This window comes from Dromiciops gliroides, chromosome 5 (assembly GCF_019393635.1).
Source record: "Dromiciops gliroides isolate mDroGli1 chromosome 5, mDroGli1.pri, whole genome shotgun sequence".
Lineage (NCBI taxonomy): Eukaryota > Metazoa > Chordata > Mammalia > Microbiotheria > Microbiotheriidae > Dromiciops > Dromiciops gliroides.
The window spans coordinates 51,890,433-51,913,585 of record NC_057865.1 but is presented as its reverse complement, the minus strand read 5'-3'; the positions used below and the strand labels follow the sequence as shown (position 1 = coordinate 51,913,585).

The window sequence follows — 23,153 nt, the reverse complement described above, 5'->3', positions numbered from 1 at the left end:
ATGCCTTAAAGTGTCTTCTAAAAGTAAAGAAGTATACCTATGGATCTATTTACAGGTCCTTGATGGGGGAAGGAAATAGAAAGGACTATATTTTGTCTCATAATCCTTTAAAGTGGAAAGTCTACAGAAGACATGCTCCCATAATGCATCTCTAGTCTGAAGAGGTGTTCTTTTCTCTAACATTGACAAGAACATGGTTTCTTCTAATATAGACCATTTATTGGTTGGTCTTGAATTTCAAATAATTCAGCTACAGACAGGCTGTGATTATTTATGGTGGCTAATCTATAGATTTCAATGTGTCTTTGTTTCAGGGGAAAAGAATTTGGTAAGACTGTAGCTACTCAAGTCATTTAAGATGTTTATTGTGAAGGGATGTGACAACCTAAGAGAATAAGATTGAATGGCTTGCCTATTTAATATTATCTCCAGATGTACATTTGTAAAAATACTTGGGCATTTATTTATTTTTCTACTTTAGGTAACAGATTACACCCTGAATAAAACCACTGTGTGAAATATCATTTTCCTTTTGTCAATCAATAAGAATTTATTAAATTATTATATTATTATGCACTGGGTACTGGGAGTACAAAGACAAAAAAAAAATCTTCTACCCTCAGTTGCTTATAGTCTATCAGGGAAAGACAACATATATTTTTATATAGGTTTATGCAAAATAAATAGAGTAATTTTGGTGGAGATCAGGGCAGGGCATTAGAAGCAGCAGGGATCAGGGAAAAGCTCACACAGAAGGTTCATCTGAGCTGAGATTTGATCTTCTCAAGTCACCTAAATCCATTATGATACACTTAGTAAGTCTCAGAAGGTAAGAGTAAAACAGTTGGTATTAAGTTTCCACTGGATATATCCATGACCCTGAGAACAAGGACAAAACTTTAACTCTCTGTCTCTCCTCTCTTTTTTCTTTCCCTCTCTTTCTCTCCATTTCTCTCTCTATAAAAATTGTGTATTTAATATATTTATAATAATTATATATTTATATTTATGTAGTAATAAAAAGAATAATTAAAATTAAATTTCTATTTTGTGTATATGTGCATGTATACATGTACATACATATGTACACATGCATACATATACATATAAGGATGGATGGATGGATAGACAGACAGATGTTTGGCTGGCTGGCTGGCTGGCTGGATGGATGGATGGATGGAGTGGCAGGACGACATGCAAGCCTCCCTAACAAATACCTAAAATGGATGTAAAAAGAGAACTCGTGCTCATCCTTCTCTTCTTCTCACCAGTTGTTTGGATGCAGATGCTGATCCTGCAGGGGCACTCATATTGGGCTCCACATGTGGCTAGATGCTGCCAGCTGTCAGTGCCCTCCATGCCCATATGTCTGGTTATCTGTTTGCATTGATGGTTGTCTGAATGTGCTTTGCCCTTGTTTCGGGGTCTTCTAATGAAATAAGTAGAACTTAAAGAGACTGTTTTTACTATGTCCTTCTCTTTCCTTATTACATATCATTAAAGGATTGAAGTCAGGAGTCCTCAACCTGGGGTCAGTGGATCCCTAAGGGCTACATGAATAGATTTCAGGGATTCTGTGAACTTAGATGGGAAAACGTTTACATTTTTATTTTTGCTAAGCTTTGGTTGGCATTGTAATACCAAATGCTAAACGCATTTAAAAACTTTCTTCTGAAAAAAGGGTTCAAGGGCTTCACCAGATTGTCACTGGGGTCCATGCCACACCAGAAGTCAAGAACCCCCAATTTAAGTACATATTGGAAGTGGCCACTTCAACCACCTCTTATATCTTGGGCATACAGGTTTTTTAGTAGTGGCCCGCATAATTGGAAGTTTATATGTTGGCACACTGTGTGGATAGAATTATGTCATTAAATAATTTCAGGTGTAATTACAATTACTAATTGATTCAAACCCTCTAGTATAGCACCTGTCTATAAGGCTTGTATGGTGGTAGCATTAGATAGGTGGTTAGGTCCTACTACCTTACCAGCTTATGTGTGCTTAGCTAATTGGGTAAAAACATTTTTTGTTAAAAATCTCAGGTGGGCCACATCCCAGGGTCAGCTGGGCTATGTTGACCACCTGGTCCTTTAAATTAAGGCATTTTCAAGGTTATTTTCCAAATTATCATTTCTTGCCTTGTACTGTGTTGACATCATTGTGTTCTTCTTTCCTAGTGCGCCCCAAACATCCATAAAATGGATGGCTACTCATGTGATATTTTCAGGTAGGCTACTAAAAGTTCTCACATTTGATTCATGTGGGTGACCTGGAATGAAGGAAATATTGACATCAATCAAAATATCAGCATATTTTAAACACTTTGCAAGCAACTCTGGAGAATAAAGCCTTTATATATTTCTTTTAAAAGTTTTATTTCATTTATTTTAATTACAGAATAAAACAAGCATTTCTATAATATAGTATAATAAAAAAGATGATTGCACATGAAACTGCAAATCTTTTATGTACAACTTACTATTCTCTATTGTATTTTCTTTGCTTGTTGAATTACTCCCTGTATCCAGATTGTATAGGAAGTTTCTGCACAATCTTTTTCCATGTTGTATGTTCTAGGGCATTTGCTTTGGAGGAAGATGTAAAACCAGGGACAGACAGTGCAAGTACATCTGGGGGCAAAGTAAGTAGCTGTGATTTATGATCCATGGGGTCATGATGGCAATGAGACACACAGGCTAAACGGGAGTTCTCAGAACCTGTGCTGGACATTGGGACAGTGGGAGGAGTCCCCGGTCACATCACTTGTCCCAGAATCCATTTCATCCCCAAGTTTGTTTCCTTTTATGTGTTAGCTTGTTGGCCCAAACTTAGTTCATTATTGAAAAAAAAAACCCAAACAAACCTTTAAGTTCATAGTGCAAGCACTTCCTGCCTTGTTGTCAAGACAACCCTCCACAGCTTCAGAGAGAGTTTCCATCACTACCCCTCTGGAGAGGAATCTTCCTGCACTTAGGTTGGTGGACCTAAGGTAAAATTAGTTTCTTACCTGACCCATAACCAAAGCATTTCTGGCTGGGCAGGACTTGTCAATCCGGGAGCTCTCCTGGCACCATTTTGGAGAGTCTCTGACGTTGGCATGTTGTTTTGGCTTCTCTAAGACTCGGGTTGAGAAGGGGTGTGGCATAGTGTAAGAAGTGTGAAACTGAGTCAGAGGAACCTTGGATTCTCAATTAGATTTGCCCTTAAAACTTATGTGACCTTGGGAAGGTCGTCCCCACACCCTTTTTCTGGGCCTTCAATTCTTCATCTGTAAAATGAGGGATTGAATCACGATATCCTAGGAAGGTGCTTCACCTTCAATGGCCAGTGAGTCCTGGGTCAAATATGTCTTCTATGAGACAGCTTTTCAAATAATTGAAGAAAAGCTCTTCAGGCTCTCCCCCGCCAAATCCCTTCTCCTAGGGTAGCCTTCTGTGTGTGTGTGGGGGGGGGGGATTTGTCAGCCCTTTGCTGTCTTTATTAGTCTTCTCTACTGGCCATGATCATCATATCTCACCTATAAGGTTTGCAAAGTGCTTTCCTTGCAAACACAGGCAGTTCACTCCAGGCATGTGAAATCTTCAGAAGAAAAAAAATGTGTTTTTTTTGTGCTGAGAACACAAAGTTTAAAAAATCTTGTTAAGTTCTACTTAAAAGTCTATTTAAAACAGTATGTTTTTAGAAGAGGCTCTGGCCTGTTTCACTTGGTGGCAGCTCAACCCTAATAAATGGATGGTGCAGTTCATGTAGCACTGGGCCCTGAAAGTCAGGAGGACTCATCTTCCTGAGTTCAAATCTGGCCTCAAACCTAGCTGTGTGACCCTGGGCAAGTCACTTAACCCTGTTTGCCTCAGTTTCCTCAACTGTAAAATAAGCTGGAGAAGGAAATAACAAACCAATCTAGTATTTTTTGCCAAGTGGGGTCAGAGAGTCAGACAGGGACCTGGCAATGACTGAACGACAATTAATCTTAAACATAGGCAAAGAACCCAGGAGGAAATCAACTTAAGTATTGTGTTTGCATCCTATCTCCCCTTGAACTGACAGTAATGTCACAGTATCCCATCCCCACTAGGGGCAAGATTAATAAATACCTTACATGTTACTAGCGCTTAACAGATTATAGCAGTGGGGTAAGAAGAGAGGGAGAAGAAGAAGAATGCTAACTAGATGGCACAGTGGATAGACCCAAGTTCAAATCCTGCCTGAGTTCAGACACATAGCTAAGTGACCTCAGCCTCATTTCTCCCATAGTCAAAATGGGGATATTAATGGTGTTATCTCAAAGGGTCGTTGTGGGATCATATAAATAGAGGCATAACGTTTGCCAACCTTAAATGCTAAATGAATGCTAGTGATGGTGATGATGACAGTGGTGGTGGTGATAATGGAGGAAGCATGATGCAGTGGAAAGAGTATTAGACATGAATCGGGGTAAAGGGATCAAATCCTGCCTTCAACATGTTTCTAGCTGGATTATGGGAAGCAAATCCCTCGGAGCGCCTCAGTTTCTTATATCTAAAATAAAGATTTTAGTATCTGTACATGCACTACTAACCTCTTCATGGAGTTGTTAGAGGAAAGCACTTTGTAAAGCTATTTCAGAGGGATAGTTATGGTGGCTGTTAATGAAGAGAGCAACCAAGAAGGGTGTAGAAGAACCCACATCAAATCATATATAAAATGACTGAAGGAACTAGGAATAATGTTCAGCCTTTGAGAGAAGATTTACTGGGGATTTGGCACCATCTTCAAGTTTGGCGGAAGGGAGGGACTAAACATTTGTGTTATTCCACAGGAAAGAACTAAGAAACAATGGACAAAGCTATGATGGAGGGGGGTAGATTTCATTACAATATGAGATGAATTTCCCAATAATCTGACTATCTGAGAATATAATAGGCTGTCGTGAAGTAGGAAGGTCTGGACATGGGAGTGTGGTCACCTGGTCTCTACCTGAACTTTAGAGGTGTGCCATGTTTAGGTATACCAGAAGTCCTCTAAATCTCTCCCAAAGCTATGATCTAGGAATTATCTTCTTTCCTGGCATTCCAAGAATCCATTTCATCCAGGAGTTTGGAATATATTTAAAATCTAGCCGATGTGTTGAGAATATTCCTCTGACCAATGGATAAAGATTTTGCTAGATTGTACAAGTGTCCAAATTCTGTAGTTAATTGGGACCTATTTAATTATCATGTTTCAGAAAGGTTTCTTTCGCTCATTCTGAGACAATTTTGTGTCCTTAGCAAATTCGAAGTTTATATAGATCCAAATTTTGTGGGTACATCTTCTAAACACTCTTTCATCATGATTGACTTTCCTTTCTCTCAGCTTCTCTGGGACCTAATACTTAGAATCATTACTTTCTTCAGAGCTTGAGGATTTAATTTTTTTTTAAAGACCCAAAACATGAAATTCAGTTTGGGATCTTTGCCAGCAAAGACATCTGTCTTAGGTCTGTGTTTATTTTACTTTGCCAAATCTCAAACTGAGATCCGTGAAAAATAATTTCCATTTTGAAAATGTACATTAGCCACAAGTGATGTCCAAGGATCATTTTTTTTCAAGTCTTGCCATGTGTGTCAGAACCTTTTGAATTAGTTCAACCATTGGTATAATTCTGTAGGTCCACATTTCCCTTTGATCCAGAATTTGAGAAATTCACACCTATCCTTGTTTGCTAAAGACCACTTCTTTGTTTCAGAGGTGACTGCTTCTGATAAATATTGTTATGAAAAACTGAATATTGAAGGGACAGAGAAAGGCAACTGTGGGAGAGACAAAGACACTTGGATTCAGTGCAACAAACAGTAAGTTGAAGTATTTTGTGAATTTATTACCCAGTTTCAAGCTTTATATTTTCAGAGAACAGAATCTTGCTCTTACACATTTTTTTTTGGCTTCTGCACTCCCTCTGGAACCACAGAGAGCAATATAGAGGAAATCTAAATTTATCTGAGTATTGAGCATTCCTCTGTAGATAATGGGTTTCTACATGTATCGCTTGAGTCTTCTCTTACTTAGCATCTAAAGAAAGGAGATTGTATTCATTTAGCCACATTCTACTCTCCTCCCTTGCCCATGATGCTCATAAGTGAGGCTTCTACCCTATTCTAATGTCTCTCAATTATCAGCACTAGATGGAATTAGCTAGTTGATGCCCCAGATGGACTGATGGGCCGCGGGCTTGGAATCAAAGACCTGAATTCAAATCTAGCTTCAGATATTTATTAGCTGTGTGACTCTGGGAAAGTCACTTAACTTTTGTCTGTTTCAGTTTCCCCAACTGAAAAATGAAAAATAATAATAGCACCTCCCTCCCAGAGTTGTTATAAGGATCAAATGCGATGTCTGTACAGTGCTTAGCACAGGTCCTGTCACATAGTAGGCTCCCTTCCTCCCCTCCTGCTTTAGCTGGTTACATTTTTCAGTAACTTACATGCATCAGCATGACCTCTATCCCTCTTCAGTTTATCCTGGGTCTTCTTGTCTTTTCTCTCTTGGCTATAGCTATAATTCATTTATTATTTTCTTTTTTCTCTTTCACCTCTAATCTGCCCCATTTCCAAGATAACCAGTCATCAATCTTTAGAATGAAATCCATAATAGCTAGCACAATAATAGCTAGGTTTTATATCACACTTTAAAGCTTGCAAAACACTTTACAAATATTTCATTTTATCCCCATAACAACCCCAGGAAGTAGGTGCCATTTTATAGATGCAGAAACTGAAGTTGACAGAGGTTAAATGATTTGCCTAGGGTCATACAGATGGAAAGCGCCTGAGTGGGTATTAGAACTCAGCTCTTTTGTCTCCAGGTCCAGTGGTCTATCCACTGTATCAACTAACTGCCTTTCTTCTAATAAGATGGGTTAGGGAGGGAGTAGACATTTTCAAAGCTCCCTTAAACCAACAGGAGTATCCTCAGGTTTTGTGTCCTTGGCTATAGAATTCTAGTCCTAACCTTTCTACTAGATTCATCTCATATTTCAGCTATCTGCTAGAAATTTGCCCCTGAATATCCTGTTATAAAATAAACATGCTTCATGCCTTAACTGAACTCATCACCATATTACTCAGAATTAACTCCTTCATATTTCCCAGTTAATCAGAATCATCTTTGACTCCTTCTCTTTTTTTACATGCCAAATCCTGTTGACTCTTCATTATTAATTTTTTTCATATCCATCCCTGCCTGTCTTTTTTCCTTTTTCTATTTCTTAAAAAAATCTTTTTACTGATACATTTTGTTTTGACACACACAGATGTTACCCACTAACACTCAAATTTGTGACAAAGTACATACCTCAATTGCAGTTGAGTAAAATCGCCTAACAGAATCACTGAAACTGATGGTGCATTTCACTATTTACTTTTATAATTTACTGATTATTAACACATAGGAAATATAAGTTAATTTTAACCACTTAGCAGCAAAATCCATTATCTTTGTTTTGAATTTTGCTAACTTTCATCACTATTTACTTTCTTATGGTCATCATATATAATTTTCCTTTGGTTTTATTTCCTTTCTTCTGCATCACAAAAGTTTTCTCATGTTTCTGTGAAATTTTCATTTTAATTATTTTTTTAATGTTTCTTTTTGTTGAATTTGCATTTTAAAGGCCCTGTTAACCTCTGGTTTTCTTTGAAGGAACATGTGAAAATATGTTCTACTATTAAAGATCCATTTACTTTCATGTAGAAATATACTCAGTTTTGTAAGATATGTTATTTTAGGATGCAGACTGCTTTCCTTTTATGTTAATATTTCTACTTTTTCTTTATTTTTTGTTATTATTGAGTGATCCTGCATAATTTAAACTGGTGTTCCTTGATATGTAAATTGGTATTTTTTCCTACTTAAAATTGAATCTAGAATTTCAAAACTACTTTTCTAGGTAAATTAAAATCAATATTCCTCTCTAATAAGGTCCTATTATTCTCTTGATCTGAATTTTTTCTTCTATTCATAATACTTATAGACAATGTGGTATATGATTTCCTGAAATATAACACTTATGCTCTTGGTTCTGGGAAACCAATAATTCTCATATTTTCTCTCAGATTTGTCTTCTAAATCTTCCATAGCTATAGTTCATGGATGCTTCACGTGTTCTTATTTTGCTGAGCTATTTATTACTTCATCTCTTCATTTTCGTTATCTTTATGCCATTTTTACAGAATACTGCTTTATTAATATCTTTTGCCTTCTGCTCTAAACCGTCAGTTCTGCCTTTCCAAATTTTAAGAGCTCTAACATTCTTCCTTATCTTTTCCTTTAATTATTTATTATGCTTCTATCCTACTTAGAGGGTTCTTGTAAATTTAAATATATATATATATATATCTTTTATAGATATTTATAACCTGCCCCTTCACCCCTCAATCAAAAAAATGTAAAAAAATACACTTCAGGGACAGCTAGGTGACACAGTGGATAGAGCACTGGCCCTGGATTCAGGAGGACCTGAGTTCAAATAGGGACTCAGACACTTAACACTTACTAGCTGTGTGACCCTGGGCAAGTCACTTAACCTCAATTGCCTCACCAAAAAAACAAACAAACAAAAAAACACACTTCAAGTTCTTGTGATTATTTCATTTGCATTTCTAAGACTATGGTTGTTGTTTCTGAATTATTCCTTTCTTCCAGAGGTTTCTACTCACTTTATTATATCCCATAGAATTTATGATGTATTTATTCAAAAATCTTTGTTTACTCAATTCGTTTGTCTTTCTTCTGGCTTTTCTTTTTGGTTTTCTTTATATCCTTTTTTCCCTTTTCCTTGTTTTTGTTGTTATTGTTTGTTCACTTCATTTGACATATTTATTGCTGTTGGGGTAAAGGGAAACAGGTTGAAGCTGATGACTCTCCCTTCACCTATTTTACTAGAACAGCCCATCCTATAGGTTCTTTTTTTTGGCAGGGCATTGAGGATTAAGTGACTTGCCCATGGTCACATAGCTAGTAAGTGTCAAGTGTCTGAGGCCCAATTTGAACTCAGGTCCTCCTGACTCCAGAGCTGGTGCTTTATCCACTGTGCCACATAGCTGCCCCCCATCCTATAGGTTCTTGAGAAGAGACCCTTCCTTTCTATTTATTCTGCCTGTATCCTAGTTCAGACCTTTTATCATGTCTTGTTTGGGTTATTGCAGCAGGCTCATAATTAACCTCCTTGTACTTTCTCCCCTTTACCCAAGCCATTTTATACTTGTGAGGGGTCAAACTCATGGCCTGCAAAAACTCCTGAGTGGAGCCAAAATGAGTTTAAAATGTAACTGGGAAATATTTACAAAATAAATAAAAATACAGCATAACATAAATAATGATGATTTCTGGTTTTCTAAGTCAATGTGCAATTAATCACAGGGATCCCTATTTCAGTTTGATGCCACCAGTATATACTTTCATGTGATTACTCTGCCTAAATCACTGCTTTAATCATTTTGTTCTCCTGTTCAAAAGTCTTAATTAGGCCCCCATTGCTTACCAAATAGAGTACAAATGTCTGAATCTGGAGTTTTCATCCTTCCATGTTCTTTAGGCTTCCTCCACTCAACTGGACTCCAGATGGACTGGATTCCTTATATTCCTGAACAAGCTTCAAGCATCTCTGGGGAGCATGAGGATACCATGTGTATCTTCTCCCTCTTTCATTTATTAAAATCCTTCTTATCGGGGGCAGCTAGGTGGCGCAGTGGATAAAGTACTGGCCCTGGATTCAGGAGGACCTGAGTTCAAAGCCAGCCTCAAACACCTGAAGCTTACTAGCTGTGTGACTCTGGGCAAGTCACTTAACCCCCATTGCCCCACAAAAAAAAAAGAAAAGAAAAGAAAAGAAAAAGAAAATCTCATCCATCAAGACTCAATTCAAATTCACCTCCTCCATGAAGCTTTCTAACATTATTCTAATCAAAAGTAATCCCCCCCCCCCTTCTGAGCCTCTTTCAGTAATTGCCACATACTACCTTGTGCTAGGTGGTACAGTGGAAAGAGCCTACAGTCAGGAACACCTGAGTTCAAATCCAGCTTCAGATACTTACTAGCTGTCTCACCCTGGACAAGTTATTTAACCCTGTTTGCCTCAGTTTCCTCATATGTAAAATGAGCTGGAGAAGGAAATGGCCAAACCACCCCAGTATCTTTGCTAAGAAAATCCCAATGGGGTTATGAGGAATCAGAAACGACTGTAATGACTGGAAAACAACCAGAAAAACCTGTGTTATAGTTGCGTATACATTTGTCCAATCTCTCTTTCTTCTAGACTCTAAATTACTTAAAGCACCCTATTGTAGGGGCAGCTAGATGGCTCAGTGGATAGAGCACCAGTCCTGGAGTCAGGAGGACCTGAGTTCAAATCCAGCCTCAGACACTTGACACTAGCTGTGTGACCCTGGGCAAGTCACTTAACCCCAATTGCCTTACCAAATATATATATTATATATATGTGTGTGTGTGTGTGTGTGTGTGTGTGTGTGTGTGTATTGTATCACCTCTTTGTGATGGCAAGGAATTGGGAATGGGAGGATGCCCATTAATTGGAAAAAGGCTGAACACATTATAGTGTATGACTGTGATGGAATGCTGTAAGAAATGAAGAGGGGGAGATTTTAGAGAAATCTCGGAAGATGTATGAACTGATGCAGAGTGAAGTGAGCAGAACCAGGAGAACAATTTACACATTAACTACAATGTTGTAAAGACAAACAACTTTAAAGATTTGGGAATCCTATCAATATCATGAGCAACCATGTTGCTAGAGGACTCATGATGAAACATACTACCTCCCTTCAGAGAGAAAGAGATGATGAATTCAGAATACAGACTGAGATGCTTTTATTTTTGTTTTGGTCAAGGCCCACGCAGGTGTTTTCCTTGAAGTTTGTGACAGGGGTTTTGTTTTACTTGCCTTCTCAGTGGGGGTGTGAGTAGGGGAACAAGAGAAAGATGTCATATCTTCATGGACACAAAACAAATTTTAATGAAAAAATAATGTATGGCATCAAGCATAATCCCTTGACTATAAAAGATACTCAGTATTTATTGAATGAAGGAATGATTTTTTTGTGGAGGGTTGAAGGTTGAAGATTTCCATAAATGTCAAAATGACCTCTATGTTTTGCATAACTAGAAAGAAAATACTTACTAAGTAGAATTTTTAGGCTTTTTTTTTTGCTTGATGATATATCCAAGTCTTCATATTTTATTCCATAAAATGAAATCTGATTTTTTTCACATTCATCTTTGCTGTTTTCTTCACCAATCTCCTGAATAATTGTTAATGTCAAAATCTCTTATTGCTATGTTAACATCATCAGGATGAAAACTGAAAATTCATCAAGCATACAGAACATTTTAGACAGTATTCACAGCAGCAGAACAGTTAAAGTTTTCTTTTTTAATATAAGAATATAATATTATAATGAAAACAGAAAGTCAGAAGTAATTAGTAAAGGAAACTAAATAAGTAACATTGTGATTATGTAGGAGTGAATAAAATAAAATTATGTATAAGCTACTATCTTTACTGGGGTGGGGGGCAGATAAATGGCACAGTGGATAGAGTCAGGCCTGGAGTCAGAAAGACCTGAGTTCGAATCTTGCCTCAGACACTTACTAGCTGTGTGACTCTGGGCAAGTCACTTAACCCTGTTTGGCTCAGTTTCCCCACCTGTAAAATGAGCTGGAGAAGGAAATGGCAAATCACCCTAGTGTCCTTGCCAAGAAAACCCCAAATGGGGTCATCAAGAGTCAGACACAACTGAAAACGACCGAACAACAAACACAACCCTTTAATGCTCGTAGTGGAAGGAAAAATATAATTGCTCATTGTGAAAGAGGACTCTCCTGAAGGTCTTTGCTAAAAAGGAACTGCTTACTTTGATAAATTCATCTGGAGGGGAATTTTGCTGCTAAGCAGTCTTATGTACTTTTTTTGTGGGGCAATGGGGGTTAAGTGACTTGCCCAGGGTCACGCAGCTAGTAAGTGACAAGTGTCTGAGGCCGGATTTGAAGTCAGGCACTCCTGAATCCAGGGCCGGTGCTTTATCCACTGCACTACCTAGCTGCCCTAATCAGTCTTATGTGAAGGATAACTTGATTTGGCCAAACTCAATTTGATTGAAACATTTACTGAAGTAAGTCCATAAGGCAAAGGCTAGAAAACTGGCCCAGTGGGTTTGATACCTCTGGTCTAGGACATTAAGAGGTAAGTAATGGTCCTGGGTCATATAGCCAATATGTATCAGAGCAGGATTTGAACTCAGGTCTTCTTGTCTCTGTGGCCATCTCTCTATCTGATATACTTTACCACCTTTTGTTAAAGGAAATAGCGTATTCTGGCCTGGTTTATTTTGTTAAGATCTGAGTGAATAGCATAGTTGAAATAAAACTAAGTACTACAAGGTCTTTCCTCTAAATTGGAATGTTCTGTGTGAGTGATCAGCCATACCATTTAATAGCTAAATCCATGCTTCTAATGCAGGAATAACCTTTCTAACCACTTTAGATATGAAGAAAGCAATTTGTCTACTTGTTGTTTTAGGGATGTGCTGTGTGGTTACCTCCTATGCACCAACATCGGTAACATACCAAGGCTTGGAGAGCTAGATGGGGAAATCACATCCTCGTTAGTCGTGCAGCAGGGAAGGACGTTAAACTGCAGGTAACAACAACAATCACCACCTTATTGTAAAGCAAAGCACATATTGTGGCTTCTCTCCTACCCCAGAACCTTGGAACCACCACTGTCTTCAGGAACTTAAATTATAGGGTATTTTGATCAGTGTGGGTACCTCTTCAGCCACTGAAGATCACAACCCTTCCATGACTTAGGCGATGAGTTCCTAAGTTACTCTGGCCCAAACTGTCATCTGATAGCCTCTCTGAGGGTAATGACACTGCCCTGGCTTGTCCCCAGATGATAGCCCATTAGTAGCCTTGAACATAAAGCATTCTTGAAGGCATCCAAGGTCAATTCCCCCTCCTTGAACATCTTTAAGCAGAAGTTGGACACGTTATAATAGGAATTCCCTTCTTCTGTGGGTTGGTCGGCTCTCAAATTCTGTGGTTACCAGTTTGGTTGCATCTGAGAGAACTTGAGCTCTGCTGCCATGACCTTTGAGAACACAGGTCACCTTTATGCATGGACCCCTTTGGCAATCTGGTGAAACTTTTGGACTCCTTCTGAGAATAATTTTTTAAATAATACACAGAATTACAAAGAAAACCAATTAGAATAAAAATACAGTTATCAGAATATTAAGAAAACAAATTGAAGCACCTCAGGCCTTTAAGATGTCTTCATTTACTAAATTATGGAAAGGTTAGAATCTATGATCATGAAGGGAGTACCCATACCCATGAAATCATTGACCCCCTAAGTATGGAATTACATTGACTAGCTTTCTTATAAATATTTATTCCTGTAATAACCCAATTATAGACTATAATGATATGAATAAAGAAATTTTTTTAGAAAAGGTAATTTTATTTCTCTTTAAATTTTTAAATGTAATTAGTTCTTTTAATTTATGGAACAAGGAAAAAATAATTAAAAGAAACTCTCATTCTCAATGTTAGAACTGAAGTGGACCTTAACTAAGCTAGATTAGAATTTGGTCTTAAGCAGTAATTATGATTGACTTGGCCTTAGGGGTTAAAAATGAACTAGAAATTTGATCACAGTTCTTACATCAGTTGTGTCAGTATATTGGAATGTACCTTCCTTGTTGATTATCCTGACAATCAGTTTAAAGATGAAGTTGTTGCCATGCTTTTACAGATAGGAAGACGTAGCACCACTCTTTATCCCGCTGCCTTTCTGAGGAGAAACAGAATACATATGCACTGATATTAGTTATCATTTCATTTACAAAGGTGGTTTTAAAATCACTTAAGGAATGGATAGGTGCAACTTAAAAAAATAAATCACAAAATCCATACCATAACATAACTAACTTTTCTATTGCTTACTTCCCTGTAGTGGTGGTCATGTTAAGCTTGAAGAAGAGATAGACCTTGGTTATGTTGAAGATGGGACACCATGTGGCCCTGAAATGATGTGCCTAGAACGTAGGTGTCTCCCTACGGCCTCTTTCAACTTCAGTACCTGCTTGAGTAAAAAAGAAAATGCCATTTGTTCAGGAAATGGGGTATGTTTGTATAATTTTAAAATTCTATCTTAGTGTGGATTATGTATTTATTTTTTAATCGGTGAAATGAGTAATCTTGGGCAAGTTATTTAAATACCCAGGTGTCAGTTTATTCATCTAAAAAATGATTAGATTGAGCTAGATAACTTTTAACCTCCTTTGAACTCGAATTCTATGAAATGTGCCAAATTCTAAACCAGTTACTCTTCCTGATTCTAAGAAATAAGCTTTTTATTAAAAATATTAATAAGTAGCATATGAATATTAAACATACTATGTGTCAAATGAAACCCAAATTGTATCTTTCTACCATAACTATTGGGCAGCTAGGTGATATAGTGGGTAGAGTCAAGAAGACTTGTTTTTGGGGCAACTAGGTGGTACAGTGGATAGAGCACCAGCCCTGGATTAAGGAAGACCTGAGTTCAAATCCAACCTCAGACACTTGATACTTACTAGCTGTGTGACCCTGGGCAAGTCACTTAACCCCAATTGCCGTGAGGCAAAGACCCCAAAAACAAGACTTGTTTTCCTGAGTTCAAATCTGGCCTTAGACACACTAGCTGTGTGACCCTGGACAAGTCACTTAACCCCGTTTGCTTCATTTCCTTGTCTGTAAAATGAGCTGGAGAAGGAAATGGCAAACTACTCTAGTATCTCTGCCAAAAAAACCCCAAATGGGGTCACATAGAGTCAGATATGACTGAAATAACTGAACAACAATAAATTAAATCTTATCCATACTGATCTCTGATTTCACTACTCCCTACTACATGCACAGAGGATTCTGCCTTCTCTTGGTGAATAAATGAGTTTGCTTCCCTTTAAATTCTATATTTTCCATTTGGAGTTCCTTAGAGATTGATGCTATGGTAAACATTAATTTTATTTTCGAATACTTTCTTTGTATGGTCTCAGTTCTTTTGTCCCTTGAATGGGGAAAGGGGTTGTGATCATAAAGGGAAGCATCTGGTCCAGCCTCCTCATTTCCCAGATGCGCAAACTGAGGCCTAGGGAGGCAGAGCGACTTTCTCTAGCTCGCACAACTAGTAGTCACCAGGCAGGATTCGAATTCAGGTCATCTGCTTCCAGAGCCCGTTCTCTTTCCATTGTATTTGTTTTCTCTCTAGTGCTAGCGTTGAAGAGAAAAATTCAGTTTTGCTCTTGTGCCAGAAACCTTCAGATACACATGTGAGCCACAAGCATGAACTTCCCTCCCCACCTAATAAGCTATAGCCCCCATCTGGGTAGACATGTTGTCCCTCTGTGTTGGTTGTGTGACCATGTCTTAGCTCTCCTGGGTCTAGAACCCCAAACTTCCTTATCCTTTCAAGAGTCCTTCTCCATGAGTTAATGGAAGACTTACATGGATAACATAGAACTGGCTGCATTTCTATGTAGATTTTTCTATTCTCTTCCTTTTGTACTGAAGCTGAAAGCAAGATTGTCATTTCATAGTTTTGCTTCATTTCTTCTGAGGGATGATAAGTGTTCTTTTCTTATGCCCCATTGTTTTCTGTAAATTGATGTGAGAATGACTTGCTGTGAGGAATGAGAGAAGATTATTTTAGACTAACAATGAATGAAATGAAGAACCAGGAAAAGATATCACAAGGAAAATAAGCATAATCATTGTTAATTTGTGTGGTTCATAACATTGCATTATGATCGATTTGTGTATGATTTTTATTCTCCATTCTCATTTTGTATTTCAGATTTGCAGTAATGAAATAAAATGTGTCTGTAACAAGCATTGGATAGGTGCAGACTGTAATACCTATTTACCATACAATGATGGCTCAAAATCTAATCTATCTCTGTCTGGCAATGGTGAGTATATACCTTAGTCTCAGTGAATTATAGTCCTCCATCAGGGAGGACAAAAATATGGCTTCAACATTGTCAAGTAAATTGTTACTTTTATAGTAACCTCAATTTGGATATAACTGAGGTACAGCTGGGAACACTATCGACCACATTCAAATAATAACTGGTTTTCAGGGGATATTGAATTAATTTTTAGAAGACTAATTTTGGATAATCCTGACTGATTTGATGCAAAAGATGCGAGCAATCATTAAATGAAATCCTGATAGTTTTCTAACATTGAATGATATGAGAATGTCATTAATTTGAACCAGTCATTAGTTCTGATAAATAAACCTTTCTAAAAAATAACTTCATATTCCCCAACCACTAAATTTAAATGGAGTATTGATGGTTGATTTAAAAAAAACCAAAAACTTTTTATAGGGTATTTAAAAATCATCAACAAACAAAAACATTTTCATATACAAAAATTAAGAAAGAAGCCTATGAACATGTGGACTTCTGTATACCCCAAAACACTATGTACATATACACGTATACTACATGCATACACCAGAGACAGAGTGTGAGGAAATGAGCTTAGTATAGGGCTTGGTATAGTGGGCCAAAAGTCACAAATATTTAATAACTCCTTTATTTTTTGTTTTAAATTCATAATACCATAGCATCATATAAAAATGAATTTATGTCATCTTGTGTGAAAAATCAAATCTCGTAAATGGTGAAAAATGAATAAAAATAATTTTCAGAAAATTATTAAAACATCAGATCCCTTCAGGACTTTGGGCTTACCCTATAGTGGGTGCTTTTGACATAAATGCTGACCGACTGATGCATGAATGAGGTTTGGAGAGGAGCAGAAGAGGCTTAATGGTTTGCTAGGAAGAGGGAGGAAGAAGTTTTAAATGCAGCTAAGCAAGGCTCATCTAATTCAAAACCCTGTAGACTCTCTTGGAGGGTGAGTGGACCCTTTCCAAATGTGTCGGTGGTTTTTAGCACACTCATACTTCACTGTAGGAAATGATACCCAAGGGCCCCAAAACTTCTCTCCCTTCCAAATGATGAGAGAAACCATGTACTTTCCAATCCTGAACCCAGCCTCTCCCTCAACCAATAAACCAAAATAAATAAAGAAATAAATAAGCCAAGTAATCATTAAATGTCAACTATATGCCAGGCCCTGTGAATACGAATACAATCTTTACTCCCTCAGGTTAAGATTCATAGTTTATGGGTATCTAAACTACTGTTTACAGCTGTTTACAGCTGTTTACAGCAGAGTTATAGAAACCAGTCTAAAATTCAGTTAATGGGGGCAGATAGGAGGCACAGTGGATAAAGCTCTGGCCCTGAATTCAGGAGGACCTGAGTTCAAATCTGACCTCAGACACTTGACACTTACTAGCTGTGTGACCCTGGGCAAGTCACTTAACCCTCATTGCCCTGATAAATAAACAAATGGAAGGACAGACAGACAGATAGATAGATGAATAAATGAATGAAAGGATAGATAGATCGATAGGTAGGTAGATAGATAAGCAAATAAATGAAATTCAATTAATGAAGTTTATAGAATTGAATAAATTATAACATTAGAAACAAACCTGGAAGTTATTGGTTATATTATGAATGTGGAAACTGAGACCCAGAGAGAAGTGTTTTATCCCGAGTCACAAGGGTATTAAATGTCAGATTACAGACTAGAAGCCAGGTCTCTTTTCCAGTGTTCTTGCCCAAGATAATTCTATGATTATCTATTTTGTACTGATCACTTTGCTAAGTGCTGTGGGATGTACCAAACATGGGTAGTTTTTGCCCCCAAGGCACTTAGACTGTCAGTGAGAAGATTTACAAGCTTGTAAGAGGCAGCAATATAATTAGATACAAAAATAAATAGGCTAGATGGTCACTGTATTCAGCATTCAGAGAAAGAAGCAACATCATGTATTAGGGAAAGGGCTGGACTTGACAGGAGAGATAATGGGTTCAAAGCCCACATCTGACTCAATTTCCTCATCTGTAAAATGGTGGTAATGATGTCTGAAGTGCCTATTTTGCATGATTGGAAAAGGCAAGGTATGTAAAATGCTTTGCAAACTTTCAAAAATAACAAATTCCATTTATTATTACTAGAAAAGGGATATTCTTCCCGGGCTTGATTTCAAATAGATTTCTTTGCTTAGGCAGATGCTGCATTGCCATTAGGTTTATAGAATATGAGTTTCTTTTCTCACCCTCCCTCTGTATAGCCAATCCTATCCCACCAAGCAGTGAGCAAAGGAGTAGCTTAGATCATAGCTAAGACCATATTGGGTCATCCCCTTCCAGACTGATTCTTTTTTTTTTTTTTTTGTGGGACAATGGGGGTTAAGTGACTTGCCCAGGGTCACACAGCTAGTAAGTGTCAAGTGTCCGAGGCCGGATTTGAACTCAGGTCTCCTGAATCCAGGGCCGGTGCTTTATCCACTGTGCTAGGGTGTTGCCTCAGACAAACTGAGACCCAGGAAAGACCTTAGCTTAAAAAGGCCAAGGTCTCCCATTGCATCTGGGGTCATCACCAGTCATCGTGACCTATGTCTTGGCACTGGACTCAGATGACTCCGGAGGAGAGAATGAGACTGATGACTCTGCACAGCTCTACTTCACTTACATTCAGTTCCCTTGCAAGTCCTGACATCATTGATCTTCTTTGGGAACAAAGAACCAACGATAAGAGCAGCAACGACCTTTTCATGAGCTCTTCCACACGGATTGATGAAGAAAAGGTGTTTTAGAGGTTGACCCAGAGGATCAAAGATTTACAACTGAAGGAGGACCTTAGAGGTCCATCTAACCCAACCTCCACATTTCACATGGAGGGATTAAGAGATTTGTCCAATGTCATATAGGGATCAGAGAAAAGATTCAAACCCAGATCGATTTCAGCTCATCATCATATTTGTGGCTATATAATAAATATCCATGAGTGATTAAAAACTCAGTTCCCTCATTTTGATTTATTCTTGCCCCATGATAGTCATGAACTATGATGGATGATTTATGATGCAAGACCTAGGGTCGTTTCTATACTTGTGCATTGGGAATTATTCAGAATAACATTTGGAAAACTTCTTAGTTAACATATTTAAATTACATTGAATAACCTTCAATGTATTTTTTTTTTGCAGGTGTTGCTGGCACAAATATCATAATAGGGATAATTACTGGTACCATTTTGGTGCTGGCTCTCATATTAGGAATAGCTGCATGGGGTTACAAGTAAGTGGCATTTCTTGGTTTTGTTAGTATATTGCTATACTTTAGAGAATATAGCTTTAAATGAACTCAAAATTTAAGTTTAATACCATCAAGTAAGTGAACATTGCTAGTCATTCCCAACCTAGTTGAAGTTGTGATGTTATTTGTTAAATTTTGTGACATGTTCTTTCCATTTAAAAGGGTTTCTATGGAATTTTTTAAAAATTGGAGTGAATGAGAATTAACATAAACTCTGTGACAGAGATGAATGAAAAGGTCACATTTCTCTTGTTTTGGGCCCATACCTACAATACCGGGGAATATGTCTATGGGATAGATTGGTACTTGTCTACTTGCAATCACCAAAGACGGCCCAGTGCTGATAAGCTCCATCACTAGACAGGTCTTTCAAAATGATCTAGTCCAGAGGGGTCAAACTCACATCCAGCAGCCCACGGGAAATGTTTAACAAAATAAATAAAAATGCAATAGAACATAGTACTCTAAATTAATATGCAGCCCACAGTTCTTTCTTGAGTTTGACATCACTGAGCAAGTGCAACCTCTTTATTTTTAGATGAGGAAATAAATGTTCAGGGAAGTAAAATTATTCATTCAAATAGGGGGTTAAATATTCAAGTCAGGATTTGAACTTAAGGTCCTTTTACTAACAGTAAATAGGTGACATAAAATATCAATGAGGGGGGGCAGCTAGGTGGCGCAGTGGATAAAGCACCGGCCCTGGATTCAGGAGTACCTGAGTTCAAATCTGACCTCAGACACTTGACACTTACTAGCTGTGTGACCTTGGGCAAGTCACTTAACCCCCATTGCCCTGCAAAAAAAAAAAATCAATGAGGGTGCAGTGTTGCACACCCCTATCTCCCCTCTGCCCCCTTGGAGTTTTCAAAGTCAGTTCCCGATAAGACCTTTTGCCCCCTATCCTGCTTATTTTTGGGTCACCCTATGCTAGCATGAGCCATTCCCAAAGAGACTTCTAAGTGCCTCTTCTAGCAGGGTTATCTACCTCTCTCGCTCCCCACAAGTGGACAGCTCTCCCTAGATATTCTGGGGATCGTTATGTATGAGCTTGGGACCTTTCTTCCTGCTCTCACCCTGTAAATAAGTCTTTCACCAACATTTAGCTAAAATTATCAAAGTGCTAAACAGGGAGAGGGGACACGTTTCCCCTTTAAAGACTGTCCTAAGCCAGACATGGTAGGTGGCGCATGCCTACTGTCCCTGCTACTGGGGAGATGGGGGCTGGTGGATCGCTTGAGCTCCGGAGTTTTGAGCTGTACTAGGTCCTGAGCCAATCCAGTGTCTATTCTAAGTCTGGAACCAATATGGTAAGCCCCTAAGGAGGAAGGAGGGGAGGACGTGGCTGCCCGCAGAAAGGGAGACCTGCCCAGCTTGGAATCTAAGCAGGTCAATCAATAAAGAAACATTTATTAGGTACAAAAGTGAATAGAGTGCTGGGCCTGGAGTCAGGAAGGACCTGAGTTCAAATCCAGCCTCATATGCTTAGCAGCTGTATGACCCTGAGCAAGTCACTTATCAGTTGTTTGCCTCAGTTTCCTCAATTGTAAAATGGGGGTAATAACAGCATCTACCTCCCAGGATGGTTGTGAGGATCATCTGAGATAAAATTTGTAAAGGGCTTAACAGTGCCTGGCACACTGTAGATACTATGTCAATGCTGATTTATTCCACTCCTTTCCCTTCCCTATTTACCACGTACTATGTCATGGTGCTAGGAGTAAGGGATGCGAGAACAGAAGTGAAACAATCCCTGCCTTTAAGAAGTTTACATTCTTACATGGTACAAAATCAAGAATTTCGATCCAGACCTTCATTCAGATTGATGTGACGTATTCTCACATTGTGTTAAACCATGACCTTTTAAAAGAATGAAGCATATTCACTTACTGTGCTTTTGACCACAAAGGGTCACCTGTCCCTTTCCTCTAAAGCCAAAACTCTGTCCTGACACTGACTTTGGCCCTGGAGGACTGGGTCACCTTGCTGGGGTGAGGGTTGGGAGAGGGAGGAGGCCATCACCATCATTGTCTCTGTGCTTCGAGTGCTCAGGACCTCACCTTATCCATAGAGTCCCTCCAGGTCCTTTCAGTAGAAGGTAAGGCATCCATAGGACCACAGCCTAGCTCTGCAATATTGTTAGGACACCTTAGCTTTACCCTAGTTCATTCTGAAAGAGGCACAGAAATCAAACATATAACATCCCTCCAGTAACTACAATGGGCCAATTTTATATAATAATAATTTATCATTGTTATTATTATTATTTTAAGAGTTTTGTAAACTTCTTAAGATAGCTGGAAACTTTCTTGTTTTACAAGATTGGTGGTGTGTTGAGTCCCTGAATCAGAAAAAATATTATCCAGCACTATTTCTTGGTCTTCTTTTCTCCTGTGTTGACCCTAGATTATTTACAATGTAGAAAATTGACAAGACATTTTGAATAAAAAGAAGAATCATATCAAAATGATTATTCCGGGGCAGCTAGGTGGCGCAGTGGATAGAGCACCAGCCCTGGATTCAGGAGGATCTGAGTTCAAATCTGGCCTCAGACCCTTGACACTTACTAGCTGTGTGACCCTGGGCAAGTCACTTAACCCCAATTGCCTCACCAAAAAAAAAAAGAAAGAAAAGAAAAGAAAAAAAAAGATTATTCCAAAGCTTCCCTTTCATGAGTATTCCATCATGGCCACAGGTCATAAAAATGATGGGGAAATCATATTGTAGCATTTTTACAGTAAAAGTACATGTCCCAGGGGGCCTTTGGGAAAATGACCTTTCCCAAGTCTGATGTCTGTCAAGAGCCCCTTTGCATCCCAAGGACTATCATTTCAATACCAAATATCTTTGGCATCCTGTAAGTCATTAAACTACAGGAATGACATGTGTAGACTACTACAAGACAAATGCTTTAATTTGACAAAAAAATCATTCAGGGGAAAGAAAGGAGCCCAGTGTTAGGTTTATGAAATTTCAGCCTCCAAGAACTGAAGGGGAAGGTCTTCAACATGCCATGACTGCCTATAATGGGAAGTCATGGTAGCACAGTCCCTTGGATGAGACTGATCTGGAGATTTATTTTACTAGTCTGCCCATTTAAAGCAGAACTGATGGGTCTATAACCAGGTGAAAGAGAGAAGGAAATTATTGTTATTGTAATTGTAATTAACAATAATAATAATCTGCATTTATGTAACACCTTAAGGTTTGCAAAGTGCTGTACAAATATTTCATCTGATCTTCCCAACACTGGGAGATAGGTGGTATTATTATCCCCATTCTACCCATTAGGAAACTGAGGCAGACAAAAGTTCAGCTTGCTTGGGTGAGGGTTGTGGGGGGCAGGGGGGAGGAGACCATCACTGTCACATATTCAGTGTGTGTGTGTGTGTTTATGGTAGGGAGAAGACAGATAGACACTAGCTCTTTGGCGTCAATTCCCATAGTGATGTTCCCAAGTTGTGTATCATGAATTGCAAAATCCTATGACTGAGAGCCTGCTGACACAAAGCTTCCCAAGCATACCAAAACACTACAATTATGAGTAGTGTCCTCCCTGATCTAGACACGTATGTAACTAATTATTGTTGTTGGTTTTTTTTCCCTCTTCTCATCGACGGAAAGAAATTATCGAGAACAGAGGTATGTGGTAAGAATAACCTAAATATGCTCTCCTAAAAAGGTTTAAATCCTTAAAAGGTTCTGTCATCCCCATTTCTACTTTTGAAGAGTGTTCATTTTATTTTCTAATGAATAACATGGAAATTAATCTTGTTTTTCAATATTTTCATAGAATCATCGAATCATAGAATGTCAGAGCTGGAAGGAGCCATAGAGATCTTAGTTCAATTCCCCTTTTTTTCCTGACTTTAAATTTTAACT

At 38.3% G+C, this 23,153-nt stretch overlaps 1 protein-coding gene across 1 annotated transcript in view; it reads left to right on the top strand.

Moving 5' to 3' along the window:
* ADAM22 (ADAM metallopeptidase domain 22) overlaps window positions 1-23,153 on the top strand; it is a 264,257-nt gene that overhangs the window by 211,587 nt on the left and 29,517 nt on the right. Inside the window, 8 exon segments of the mRNA XM_043968835.1 lie at window positions 2,181-2,234; window positions 2,581-2,644; window positions 5,711-5,816; window positions 12,557-12,676; window positions 13,997-14,165; window positions 15,881-15,995; window positions 19,163-19,253; window positions 22,896-22,913. Of these exon segments, the coding sequence (XP_043824770.1) occupies window positions 2,181-2,234; window positions 2,581-2,644; window positions 5,711-5,816; window positions 12,557-12,676; window positions 13,997-14,165; window positions 15,881-15,995; window positions 19,163-19,253; window positions 22,896-22,913 (737 nt within the window).